Source organism: Stenella coeruleoalba (assembly GCF_951394435.1).
Source record: "Stenella coeruleoalba genome assembly, chromosome: 4".
In the NCBI taxonomy this organism is placed as follows: Eukaryota; Metazoa; Chordata; class Mammalia; order Artiodactyla; family Delphinidae; genus Stenella; species Stenella coeruleoalba.
The window spans coordinates 104726464-104740041 of NC_137149.1; the positions used below are offsets into that span (position 1 = coordinate 104726464).

At 37.5% G+C, this 13578-nt stretch overlaps 1 protein-coding gene across 1 annotated transcript in view; it reads right to left on the reverse strand.

Moving 5' to 3' along the window:
- Positions 1-13578, reverse strand: part of CCNI (cyclin I) — a 32346-nt gene that overhangs the window by 3902 nt on the left and 14866 nt on the right. The window contains 4 exon segments of the mRNA XM_079920722.1: positions 3694-3924; positions 4226-4366; positions 4509-4583; positions 7781-7909. Of these exon segments, the coding sequence (XP_079776848.1) occupies positions 3694-3924; positions 4226-4366; positions 4509-4583; positions 7781-7909 (576 nt within the window).

Sequence of the window (13578 nt, forward strand, 5' to 3'; positions counted from 1 at the left end):
ATTATGCAAACCAATACCATCTAATGAACTCTACTTCCACCCAAGTTAAGTCCTTTGTCTAAAATAATGCATCAAAATAAATTTCTTCTAATCTACTACAACCTAAATTTGTTCTAAGAAAAAAAATAATATGGTCCTCATTGAGACGCAGTGGAGGAAACAAAATAAGTACACATACTGGAATTGCTGCAACTTCAGACACCAGACAAGTCCTCTAATGAAATTGTTATAAAAAGATTTAAAATGAACTTGTTCTGATTGCAGAGTGTCAAGAGAACATTTAACTATCTCCCCAAATTCAAATACGGTAACCATTTTAAAGCATCCCCTGCAACAACAAACAGAACTATAATATAGCTCACCAAGGAGGTAGGTAAATAGCACTGAAAGTTTACAGAGCAGACATCCAAATAGGTTACTGATGGGAAGAGGGGATCAGAACAGCATGATGTAATTGGTTCAGATGGACCCATAAGGTTCAATGGACAGCATAAAGCACTGAAAATACCGTGCAGTGCAGTAAGTAGTCTGATTTTAAGCACCTTTAAGAAGAACTAGAAGACCCTGGTGGGGAAGGTCTGCTTCCTTAACTCCATACTCTAATTTTAAACTACACCACAGCAGAAACATCTACTTTGACTAGTGCCTGAGTAGGGTCTAGGAAGACCACCACACTAATATGGGTAGATTTAACATCCTGAGATAATCAAGGTGGACCACGTCAATCAGAAAGAGGAGAACATGAGTATAGCCAAAGAAGCAGAGCAATGCGAGAACGGGTAAGAGGAAAGAGAGGGTTAGCTATCCCAGAATGATGAGCAACAACAGGTAGCAAAAGAGATGAGGGGTGGTGATGGGGGCAGTGGACTGGGGAGTGAGGGGACAGGGAGGGACAAGAGGAAGCTTGCCTTTCAAACCAGGGAACACTCACTGTACTTCGTCTGAAGCCCAGAGGGAACATAGGCAGAGTTGGTGATAGTGGGCCCCCTCACAGCATGAGATGTCTATGATGGACCACTAAGCAGTCCTCTCAAACCAGGACCCTGGGAAACATGTCAGAAGTAATTCCAGCATGATCTTACCATCTGATGCAAGAATTTTCTAAACTAGAACCAGAAATCCAGGAGAAACATCTGATATTACTATGGCCTTGTCATGGGTCTAATTACAAAGATATTAGACTTGGTGTTCATACATGAACACAGGTGAACTTAGCAAAAGGTAAAAATGTCTGAGTCTTAAAGAATAAGGAGCCACTCAGATTTGGGCCACGAGGGTTTCAGAGAATTGCTAAAACCAAGTCTCAAAATCTCTGAAGTTCTGTGACCTTACTTGTTTTAAATTGTCTTCCTTATTATAACTTGACTATTACATGAGCAGAGACTTTTTAGAATCACTGTATCCCCAATGCCTTGATCATAGATTTCTCAATAAATGTCTGTGGAATATAACTATATACATATACAAGAGAAAGGAACAGTGGTTTTCAAACTATGTCCAAATAGCTTATGAAAGGGAAGAGGCCATGTTATATAGGACTGCATCTGACAGGCCTGTGCCCCAAACACACATTACAAAGTAATACTTTACTACTTAGGATTTTGGGATTGTGTGTGTACAAGATTTTGTTGGGGGTGAGGGAAGGGTTCCAGTTCTAAAGGACTCTTAAAACCACTGGACTAGAATCTTCAAGGTTTCTGTGGTACAGAAAAAGCACTGTTTTTTTTTTTAGTTTTCTTTGCTACTAAGTTCTGTGTGTCTCTGAGAAAGTCCCAGGTTCCCTGGACTGCAGCTATAAAATAAAGGAGTTGAATGATATGATTTCTAAGAAGGTTCCTTCAAATTCCAAGCTTATAATAATAATACTTGGGGAAAACAGTTTCAGTGAACACTTTCTTCTAGCACCAGAAGACTTATAAAAGAGAATAAGCAGATTCTCTAGTGTTCTTCAGTAGAGAACAAGCCCTCAAAGCTACAGAATGTACATGCTATTTACATTCTTACTATTTATGCTTCGAAGCCTGTCCTTTCTCTGTGACAGTAACTCTTCATATAGCAAATTTTCTCTGTACTAGATTGGAAACAGGCACAGAGACCAAGTCATGGAGGCGTTTAGAAATATGTCCTTTGTTCCAATAAAAAGATGAAAAATGTAGGAGGTAGGATGTTCTCTTTATGTCCCTTCCCCTCCTTCTGCAGTCTAATGTAAAAGATTAATATTCAACTTCATTTTCCAACACTCTAGGTAGGCAAAGTAAATGTTCTGTTCTACACTATTCACTTATGTGGTAGTTTATGTTAGTTTCTAAAAATTCTCACTAAACAGTAACTATCTCCTTGGGTTTATTTTCATTATAGCATTTATTTCAATGCAAAGAAGCACTTCTCAATTATTTTAATCTAACACATGCAATTAAAAGAACATAAAGGAGAAACAGCCTTTGTTACACTACCATCGTTTCCCAGGGATACAGAACAAGCTGAGCCACGCTAAGAACAGTGGAACAAGACACATGTAAGAGGAACGGAGCTCTAGTTGATATACTGATCTGACCATCATCGTCATTCTTTTTATGAAAAGACTCTCAGCCCTTCTCTGCTCACAAACTAGGGCATGATATTCTCAGCTGAGAGGTTGCACTGGTATACCTTACATGTCTGGGTCTGCTAACTTTTATAGCTCATATCTATAAAATCGTCAATTATAACTATCTTACAAAACACCAAATTCAAGTATTCTCTTTTCTTTTATAGAATTATAAGTTTTATTAGCTCAGTATCTGCAGCCCTTTGCTCAAGTTAGTTCTTTTTATATTACAAAATGTTTTTAAGCTCAGAATTTAACAGACTCTGCTCTAAATAACACTCAATGAAACAAATCAGAATAACTACTGCCAAATGAGAATAAATAGGGACATATATATTTAAAAGGAAAGTAGGTTCATAAGTCTTTTATGGACTCAGTTGGCCGAGGAGTATGGTTTGCAGCAGATCTAAGCTTGTAGGTTCTATTTGGTGACATGAATAGAAGCAATAAGGATTCTCTCCAAGTTGCTGCTAACATACAGCACCATTACTAATTTTTCATTTGAATGAGAATTTTCTCCACTAAACTTTTACTTTTTATATAGACAGTTGAAAAAAATTTAACTGACTGCTAACATTTTGTATCAATTTGCAGATACAAGTTATTAACCAATCTTAAGCAAGAGTGAGAACTACCAGGACTTCAGAAAGTCCTGGAACTTCAGGAATATAGTTTCTATTTGCCAAATACTTCCCTCTCTAGCCAACGATAAATTATCTGCTTGTCTAAAAAAGTAACTTCTTGCAATTTATGTTCTTGACTTTTATAAAATGAGTAAGTCAGAAGTACTATAATGAAACCTACAAATATAGCTAGGAATGTTCTTCATACAAAACTAATGGAGAATATATTATCAAGAATCTTACTTTTAAAGTAATCTAGAAGGGATGAAAAGAATCAAGAAAATACTATCTGAGCTTTAAAAAAGGAAAAAAAGACATCTAACACATAAATTTAAAGTGTGTAAAACTATACTCTACTCTTAAAAATGAGTTGCCATTACAAGATTAAAATGTCTCTTAGTTTTATAACTATCTGCTAACCCTATGTATCCCAATAGGAGAAAAAATTTAAAATGAACACTATTTAATTAGACTGACACCTACCTGTGCTTTCTGAAGCAGTTCAATTGTAAGAGGAAGCCAATCAGGAATGAGTTTCTCCATTTCCAAACTAACCATGGCCAGGGCAAGCATGGATCCTTTGAATTGCAGAAGTTGGCTGCAGGCCATACAGTGAAGTAATTGCTTGGTAAGGACTGCCAAATGTTGAGATGGGCTCAGTTTGGGCAAACTAAAAAGTAACTGAGGCCTAGTTGACACTGCAATGGCATGGAACTAAAAAAAAAAAAAAAAAATCGCAAGAACATCATTCTAGTTTTACTCAAATGTCTAGATAAGCTATATACAGAAACTGATGTAACCTCAGGTATTACTCAATTTCTAAGTTTGCAATTTTAGCTTCAATGATTTGACATACACCCCAATTTCTCATTTTTCCTTGGCTAATTGCAATAATTTTCCTTTTCCTAAAAATCAGAACAACAACAAAAAAAATGAGTGGGCAATCTACTTTTCAAGTTACTGAAATAGGATTACACATTCAAATAAGAAACTAAAAGATTTCAGGTATATTTACAATGTGAAGAAAATCCAATGGTGTGGCTGTGTGAAGATCCCAATTCAACTTATCCAGAATAATTCTCTCCATCCTCAGAATTTCAGATGAAGAACATCCACAGAAACTATCTCTTGCCAACACCTTCAGTACTGGTATTCTCTATCCAAAGCAAAGGGGGATGGGGCAGGAGGACAGGACAGAAAAAAATAAACTCATTTTTCAGTTTTTGTTTTGGTAAGCAGAAAATAAAAGGATAATTTCAAAAAAGAGACATGACTAATCTTTAAAGGAAAATATTTACCTCATCTTCCTCAACAGTCTTGGCAGCTAGGAAAAAACAGCTGATTGCAATACAACTCAGGTATTTTGGGTGGGCCTAAAATGGGGAAGAGAGAAAAAGCAACTTCAGTGATTCTTCAAAAAGTTGAGTTAAAAGTATGCACACAATTCTATGGAATTCAATTAATCTGATTCCTACGCATTTTTTTAAATTAATTTATTTATGGCTGTGTTGGGTCTTCGTTTCTGTGCGAGGGCTTTCTCTAGTTGTGGCGAGCGGGGGGCACTCTTCATCGCAGCGCGCAGGCCTCTCACTATCGCGGCCTCTCTTGTTGCGGAGCACCGGCTCCAGACGCGCAGGCTCAGTAACTGTAGCTCACGGGCCCAGCTGCTCCGCGGCATGTGGGGTCTTCCCAGACCAGGGCTCGAATCCGTGTCCCCTGCATTGGCAGGCAGATTCTCAAGCACTGCGCCACCAGGGAAGCCCCCCTACCCACTGCTTTCTAGATCAGAGCTAACTTTTAACTTCATAATCTCAGCCTTATACTCTATGGAAATACTAAGACCATTCCATTGTTGGAAGTTCAACCAATGCTAGTTAGCCAAAGTTAATTTCTATCCAGCAGAGATGAGCTTGATTTTACAAGACATTTTTTTATTTAATAAAATTCCCCAAATTAAAAATATATTTGTATATTTTTTAAGCTAGTTTTATTCTCTTTGCCTGTTATATCAGTTAGATTAACATACTAGGTGTTAGGGGAATTAAAGAGAAAAAAGGGAAAATAAAATAAAGGCTATTAATATATTTCACATGCTTTAAAAAATTATAGGATGCTAGCAGATGAAATTTTCTAATTAAATGTTCACCCAAAAAATTATATATTCAAGATCCACGATAAGAATGAAAGGCTCCTAAATATATACAGAACCAATTAGTGGGGAAAAAACCTTTCTTGGGTTTGACACCCATAGGAGGGCTTGAATTTGCCTATTTTCCTTACCTATAATGAGCAGGCACACTTTCTACATCATTGGTAGAATAGGGTTTGCCAACCCAGCATCAGAATCCAATTTTAAATAATCAGGACAGGGATTTCCCTGGTGGTCCAATGGTTAGGATTTGGTGCTTTCACTGTCATGGCCTGGGTTCAATTCCTGGTCAGGGTACTAAGATCCCGCAGTTGCTCGGTGCAGCCAAATAAATAACCATGATAATTTAGTCCAATTATATTGAATGACACAGAGATAAGTTATATAACACAAAGAAAACCTGTTTCAACATTTATTTTATACCTAAATATTACATTCCCATGAAGCCTTGGGGAAGGCTTCTGATGACCAGAGTATGGCCTTGATTAATTACTTAATAAACATGCCAACTAATGACCATTGTGCCTCAGTATAAGTGGCAGACTGTCTAGGAATCTTCCAATTCTCTGCCCGTATGAGAAATAAAGCTAGTTCAATACTATCAATGTTTTTAAATAATCATTAATATTAATCAGAATATTACTGTTTAGAAAGCACTGCCATAAATATATCTTCTTTTACAGATGAAAAAACAGTCTCAGAGGTTAATGGACACCACACAAGTGATATAGAAAGTGAAGTCAGATCTTGTTGCTAAGACAGTTTTCCAGGTTCCCTTATTTCTCCATGTACACAACATATCAAAACCATATCCCTGAGGTAATCAGAGTTCATTACAAAGAAAAGAGTCCAACAGTTAACAACTTTGGGTGGGAAATGCAACCCCCAAATCAAGGGCACCAATAATAAATTTAGTACTGAAATGAATCCCAACAGCAAATATGTGGGGGTGTGTTTTTTAAACAAACAGTAGTTCTCAATCCTGGATGTATACCAGAATCATCTATGTAGTTTTTGTTTATTTCAATACAGATGTCCAGATCTCACCTACTAGAGATTCAGATTCAGTATGTCTGGGATAGGGCTCGAGGTCTATTATTTTTAAAGAATTTCATAGTACCTTCTTCTGCACAGCTGGGATTGAGGTTCCATTCACTGTTGTAGCCCTTTAATGGTCTGCTTTAAGCACCTTTAAACTATGAATACATTTTAGATGAATTGTTTCAATATAGATTAACCATATCTAAGTATCTGATGCTAGTAGCATGATAGGACCCATTAAATAAGCAATATGAAAGAAATGATATTTTATTTGGCAAAATTCTCTAATTGTTCCAGAAACTTCCCCTAAATCTGTTTAAAATGTTAAATAATAAGGCCAGTAAAAATCTTCTCTATGATAGAAGCTACAACAAGTCCATTAAAATTTTTGAGAAATATACAACCCAAGAAACGACACTAACCTCAAACGCATCTTTCTCTGTGAAAGGGAGATTAGCTACAGTAGGGGACTAGGGAGAAGGGAGGGGGACTTGATGCTGAGATAAATGTAGGCATCTCAGATAACCCAGACTTCAGGCAATTAGTGTCATTATAATTTAAGTTGCTTTACTCTCAAAAGTAGAAGTTTGAAACATAGAAAGGTAACTTGAGTGGCCATCCAAATTCTTCCACTCCATAATTCTTTGGCTTCTATTTTTTTATACCTAATAACAAAGAATACGGCACCCTCAGCACTGAATACATCATTCCTGCAGCTACATATTCCTAGGCATACAAATAACAACTGAATTGCTTTTCATGCCTTGCTATTGAATAAATGCTGACTTTCTGCTTTAAATCTGTTATGGGCCTACTATGACTGATTTCACATAATATAACCAACAATATATTATAGCAATAGGGACAACATAAAACTTACCTGTAATGCTGCCATTTAACAAAAATACAATGAAGTTATTTTATGACAGTTCAGTTCATCTTGTTATACTCCTCTAGAAAGTATTTATATATTGTTCAGAAAACTACACAAAAGGGATTCAATAAATAAGTAGTGACAGAGAAAAATATGCAATAGGCTTACACTTTTCTAGTCTGATTCACTGTTCACAACTAGTACTCAGTGTGTTAAAAAGATGACTGAACATTTTGCCAATGCTATATGGTTTGTATTAAAATCAAGAGATCAAAACTTTCATAGGTTAAGTATAAATTATGAATACTTGTAGCCAAAAGAAAACTACAGAATATAATTAGAAACATTTCCGAAAACTCAAAGCAATAGCTTATAAGTATATATATAATCTTTAGGAAGGTTTTCCACTCCTTCCCACTTTGTAGAATATTTTACTAATAGTCCCTGGTGTAGCATATAAACCCTCAAAAAAGAAGCTGTATGTAAGTGTATTCTAAAATATTTACCTTTACAGTAGCTAAGAACCTGTCCAAAAGACTGCTAGCCAGAGCAAATGTTTCTGGGTAAAGGTTGAATTGGTACTTGAGTTTGGCCAGCCACTGGATCACTTCATCTCTCTGGGATGGAGAAACATTCTATAAGGGAACAATTAAAAAATAAAAATAAAGTGAACAAGTGAAGTTTCAAGTTATCATCAAGGATATGTTTGTAATTCTTGTTTATAAAAGGTTAGCAAATGCTATGGAATATGTATTTATATGTTAAAAAATGTTTTAAAGTTTATTCAAAATCTATCAAACTTGAGATAAATGAAGATAAAACCTTATGTACTACTTATAGCATTTAATATCAATATCCAATATTCTCTTATTTATTAAATAAAATTTTCACGATGTCATCTCACTATATATCTATACTTTAATTAAGTTGAGGTTTTAAATTTTAGGTAACACTAATATCAACTGATAGTAATTTTGGAAGTAAGTTTTCTTAATTCTTGAGAATAAGAAAATATACTGAATTTCTTTCAAAGGCAGCAAATAGCCATTAAACTATTTTAGGAAACACAAATGGACTATGATAACAGAATGACAGTCCATTAAAAACAAAACTAAAGTCAAGAGGAATAAATGAAAAATATCAGGAACAAGAGACAAATTACACATTTAAAGATGATGAAAGAATATTGAAGGGGAAATTAACCTGAACCAACTTATCATTACAAAGATCACTGCACAAACACTAAACATTACTGGCATTTTAATCTTCCAACATATTATTTTAAACTGCTGGATATAGGCTTAATTTTTAAAAGGTACACACTTTAAAGCAGTATTTAACGATTTACTCTTCAGTTTTGTAAGCACCATAAAAAACAAAACAAACCTAGTAATACTTGATCTACTACTAATAAAACAGATCTATGTAAGTACTACTTCTGCCAGGTAAACACAACAAAGTACAGAAATAATTCTGTGATTAGTGGGAAAGACTATTTTCAATAAGTGAGAGTTCCAGACAAGTAAAGGTTTAATCTAAGCACTGCAGGATTTATCATCATAACCATTTTGGATAGAAATCTCTTTAAAAATAAATATAATACTTATCTCATTCCTCAGAAAGTACAGAGACCACAGCTTAAACCTTTTTCCTGATCATTCAACTTAATGAAATTAATTCCTATATCACAGAAAGATGCCTCAAGAGCTACTAAAGCACGAAGGGCTGTACATCTTGACAATGTATCTCCTCAAACAGGTATTTCAGTTGGAATTTCTTCTCTCCTTCCTCTTGGCTTTCTTTAGTTTGTAAGGAATAAGCGCTTTGATGATCATTATAATCTCTACTATTGCACTGGCTAGTTTCTCTTATTTTATTCCAACTCCTCTTTCTGTCAGTTTTCAGCTTTGACACAACAAAATAAAGTGTTTCTGTGTTGGCCAAACCAACTAATCACACATGTAATTTTTATATTTAGCTCTAAACTTAGTTATAACTGGTATTTTAGAAGGTTAACTGCCATACATTCACCTTCTGGTCAATTCCTTTTGTCAAATGAAGATTGAATCTAGAATACTGCACAAGAAATACTGAGAAGAAAATGAGATAAAGATGGTTTACAACCTCTTATATTTACATCTCACCACCAAGCTGGTGTTAAGACTATGAACAATAATTTGAAAACATCTGACAATCAAGACATTTAACTGAGTTCATATTAATGAACATTAAGTGTCAGTCATATGATAGGTCATGGGAATACAATGAAGAATGAACTCTGGGACTTCCCTGGTGGCACGGTGGTTAAGAATCTGCCTGCCAATGCAGGGGACATGGGTTCAATCTCTGGTCCAGGAAGATCCCACATGCCGCGGAGCAACTAAGCCTGTGCGCCACAACTACTGAGCCTGTGCTCTAGAGCCTACGTGCCGCGACTACTTAGCAGGTGTGCTGCAACTACTGAAGCCCGCGTGCGTAAAGCCCATGCTCCGCAATAAGAGAAGCCACCGCAATGAGAAGCCCGCGCACCACAACTAAAGAAAGCCCGCACGCAGCAACGAAGACCCAATGCAGCCAAGGGGGGGATAAAAAAAGAATGAACTCCCGCTTTAAACTTTAAAATTTAAAGTCTCACGGTGAGAAGAACAACCAGAAAATGTTAATAAAATATGGTAAGCATTAGAATAGAGACATACACAGGGTGCTAGCAGACCACACTGGAAGGGCACCTGGCCCAGTGTGGGGGTAGAGTAAAAGGCTCTTGAAGGAGACAGTAACTAACTTGTATCTTAAGGTGAGGGGATGGGGCGATCATTTGTGAGGCAAGGAAAAGAACCAAGTATTTTAAACCTGTGAACTTTACTCTGAAGGATAGGACCAATGTCAACCTGGAGGCAATAACCTATTGTTAAGCTCCTCAGATTTGCATATAAAAATCAAGATGGATGGAAAAGACTGCTAGAAACAGATATTCTGACAACTAGTGAATACAATTCAATGAATCAAAAAGAAACAGTAAGTTTCTTTTGTTCATGGGACTGAAATTGTGGGCTTGACAGGTTTGGGGTATATAGAGTAGCAGGGAACTGTATGTCCTGCAGAGACTATTATCCAACTTGACAAGAGGAAACTGGAGTTACGCTATTAAAGCCACGAGTTGGATTCTCACTCTTACAAAAGGAGTCTGAAAAAGGCAGCAAAATACTATCTGGGGGCTTCCCTGGTGGCGCAGTTGTTGAGAGTCCGCCTGCCAATACAGGGGACACGGGTTCGTGCCCCGGTCCGGGAAGATCCTCCATGCCGCGGAGCGGCTGGGCCCGTGAGCCATGGCCGCTGAGCCTGCGCGTCCGGAGCCTGTGCTCCGCAATGGGAGAGGCCACGAAAGTGAGAGATCCGCGTACCACTAAAAAAAAAAAAAAAAAAAAAAAAAAACTATCTGGATTCTATGGCTTCTCCAGAGGTGGGAGGAAGCAGACACAGCCCTACAGCTAATCCCTGGGTCAGACAGCTCTTAGTATGGTCATTGGTTTTACAATATTCCATCTTCCATAGAGCCTTGAGGTGCTACTTTAAGAGCTGGACTAGGGGCCCCTAAAGGTCCCTGGGAACCAAGTGAAGCAATCACAAAACTATTAGATGGAGAGAGTTAAGTATTCAAGAGAAATTAAATTTCTACCAAGTTGAGCTTTTATCTAAAAGTGCCAAAAAAAAAAAAAAAAGTAATGTTAAGTAAGCCATCTGAACAATTCAATTACAAGGAAATAAATTCATACAGGGAAAGGCAGATGGTGATACAATCTGATGAAACTGGGGACGTTTTTAGGGAGGTGAAAGAACAATGATCTAGAGTAGCAATGAGGAACAAAAACACCATTAATTCTACCTTCAGGTCAGAGATATAGGGGAAAAAAAATCCCTAAATAACAGATTATATTATGTAATGTGATTATCTGGTGTTTGACATTAAAAAAATATATAACACAAACATATAACTGTAAGCAGTCCCACAGAAGATGAACATAATGTTCTGTAAGTATGGGTGTAACACAAGGGAACACAGTTAAATAGAGATTTCCATACCATATTTATAACTAAATGATATAACTTATGTAAAATACACAGAATGCAAAAGGCACTTAAATATTAGTTTTGTCCTTTCCCTCCTCTAAAAATACCTGGTACTCTGTGATGCCAGAAAAAACAAGTTTACAAAATATTAGATATAAATAATTCTCTTAAACCAGTTACAATGCAATTAGTTATGAAAGAGATCATGACAATCTTTGGACTTTAACTTATATTAAAAATTTGAGAATAGAACCAAGAAAGCATTGTTGCATGGCTAGTATTATCAACACTAGCCAAAACTAACAATAACCAAAAAAACCCCACAGAAGATAATGGTTTGAGAAGACTCACTCTTAAGTGAAGTGATACTGATCCTAAGATCACTTTTTCAAATCAATTAAAACCTGCACTGAACAGTAATATTATCAGAATAGCTTTAAACAATTAAGTTCTGTGCATAAGTAATCCCATCAGGGAGGGAGGGAGGGAGGGAGGAAGGAAGGAGGTCTGCCTACCCTAGATAGTATTCCCTGATCAAGGGATCTGTTTTCTCTTATTTGGATTTCTCAAATAGCGTTAAGAGAGTTCAGTAAATTGGTTGAACAACTAATCCCACAGAGAATTTATAATGGTTTGACTCAACCTGGTAAAACACAGGGCTTTATATTCCACTGCTGCTATTCTGATCATTAAAACACAAATCCTCCCCAGCTTTAAACTCTAAAAGGTTCACCATTACCGAACAGATTAAGTATGACTCCCCAGGCATGGCATACAAATCCCTCTTTGACCTACCTCTCCAGCCTCACTCACCTTTCATCACTTTCTGCCTTAAAACTCATAACAGCAGTACTTGTATTTATGTTCTTCCTTGTTCCTGTAATGCTACTTACATCACTGCTCCTTTGCTCATACTGCTCCCTCTGGTTGGAACACACTCCCTCTCTTTTCCCTGTCTTTATTATTTATCCTTTAAGAGATATTTCAATGGTCAGTCCCCACCAGATACTTTCCCCGATAAGTCAGGCCACGTACCTTCCTGTGCTCCCACAGCATCTCGTCACAACTATTAAGTTCAACACTTCTTAAAAAATTACCTTACTGCTCTTGCCTATGACTGAGTAGGTAGCAGCAAACCTACACTCTAGCTGAGAACTAGAAAAGCTATTAACAACAAACAGCAACAGAAAGGCATGAGAACTGCTAGGATAACCGGGCCTTGAGGAGCCAAGATTCTGGAGAGGAGGTAACAATAAGAGAGGAGTCAACACTCTGCACAGCTTCCCCTTTCAGGCATCTGTCCATCCTGTGAGTACGGCAAGAGGTGTAAAGTATGAGCAAAGAAACCAACAGAGCTTTGGGAGTCTTACAAGGCAAGAGACAAAATTTGGAGACCTGAAGAGCCAAGAACCTAGTGGGAAGAGGGAGGGTCAGAGATCTGAATGTGACACTCAGCTGACTTTCCTCTTAACTCATTTTCTGAATGAAATTCTGAACTTGGGAAGGACAAGGTTCTCAGAGGCTAAGCAGAAAGCCTTTGAAAAGCAAGAATGAGTTCAGGAGGAGTTTAGCACCCTTCAGGAATAAGGGGCACTAGTAAACACTCCAAGCTCTCAGCTGGAATCCTTGGCTACACTCTAGGAGTTGGGGACAACCAGAGGTGATGAAGCCATACCCAACAGCAACCCAGCCTCCAATCAGCACAGTCCCTCAGTGGATTAAAGTGATTAACCTCCTCTTCAGTTTGCCCACCAGAGGGAAGACTGAACCTTCCTGCAGAAAGATAGCATCTAGAGCCTCTACAATTTTTCATAATGGTCAGCAACCAATCAAAAATAACGAGGCATGGGCTTCCCTGGTGGCGCAGTGGTTGAGAGTCCACCTGCTGATGCAGGAGACGTGGGTTCGTGCCCCGGTCCGGGAAGATCCCACATGCCGCGGAGCGGCTGGGCCCGTGAGCCATGGCCGCTGAGCCTGCGCGTCCGGAGCCTGTGCTCCACAGCGGGAGAGGCCACAACAGTGAGAGGCCCGCGTACGGCAAAAAAAAAAAAAAAATTAAGAACCCAATACGGGACCTAACAACAAACTAGGCAAGGGTGGACAGCTATGCTTTGAAGAAAATTTATAGCTCTAAATGAGTATATTAAAAAAGAAGAAAACTGGAAAACCAATTATTTAAGCATCTATCTCAAGATAAAGAACAGCAAATTATATAAAGAAAGTAGACAGAAATAAC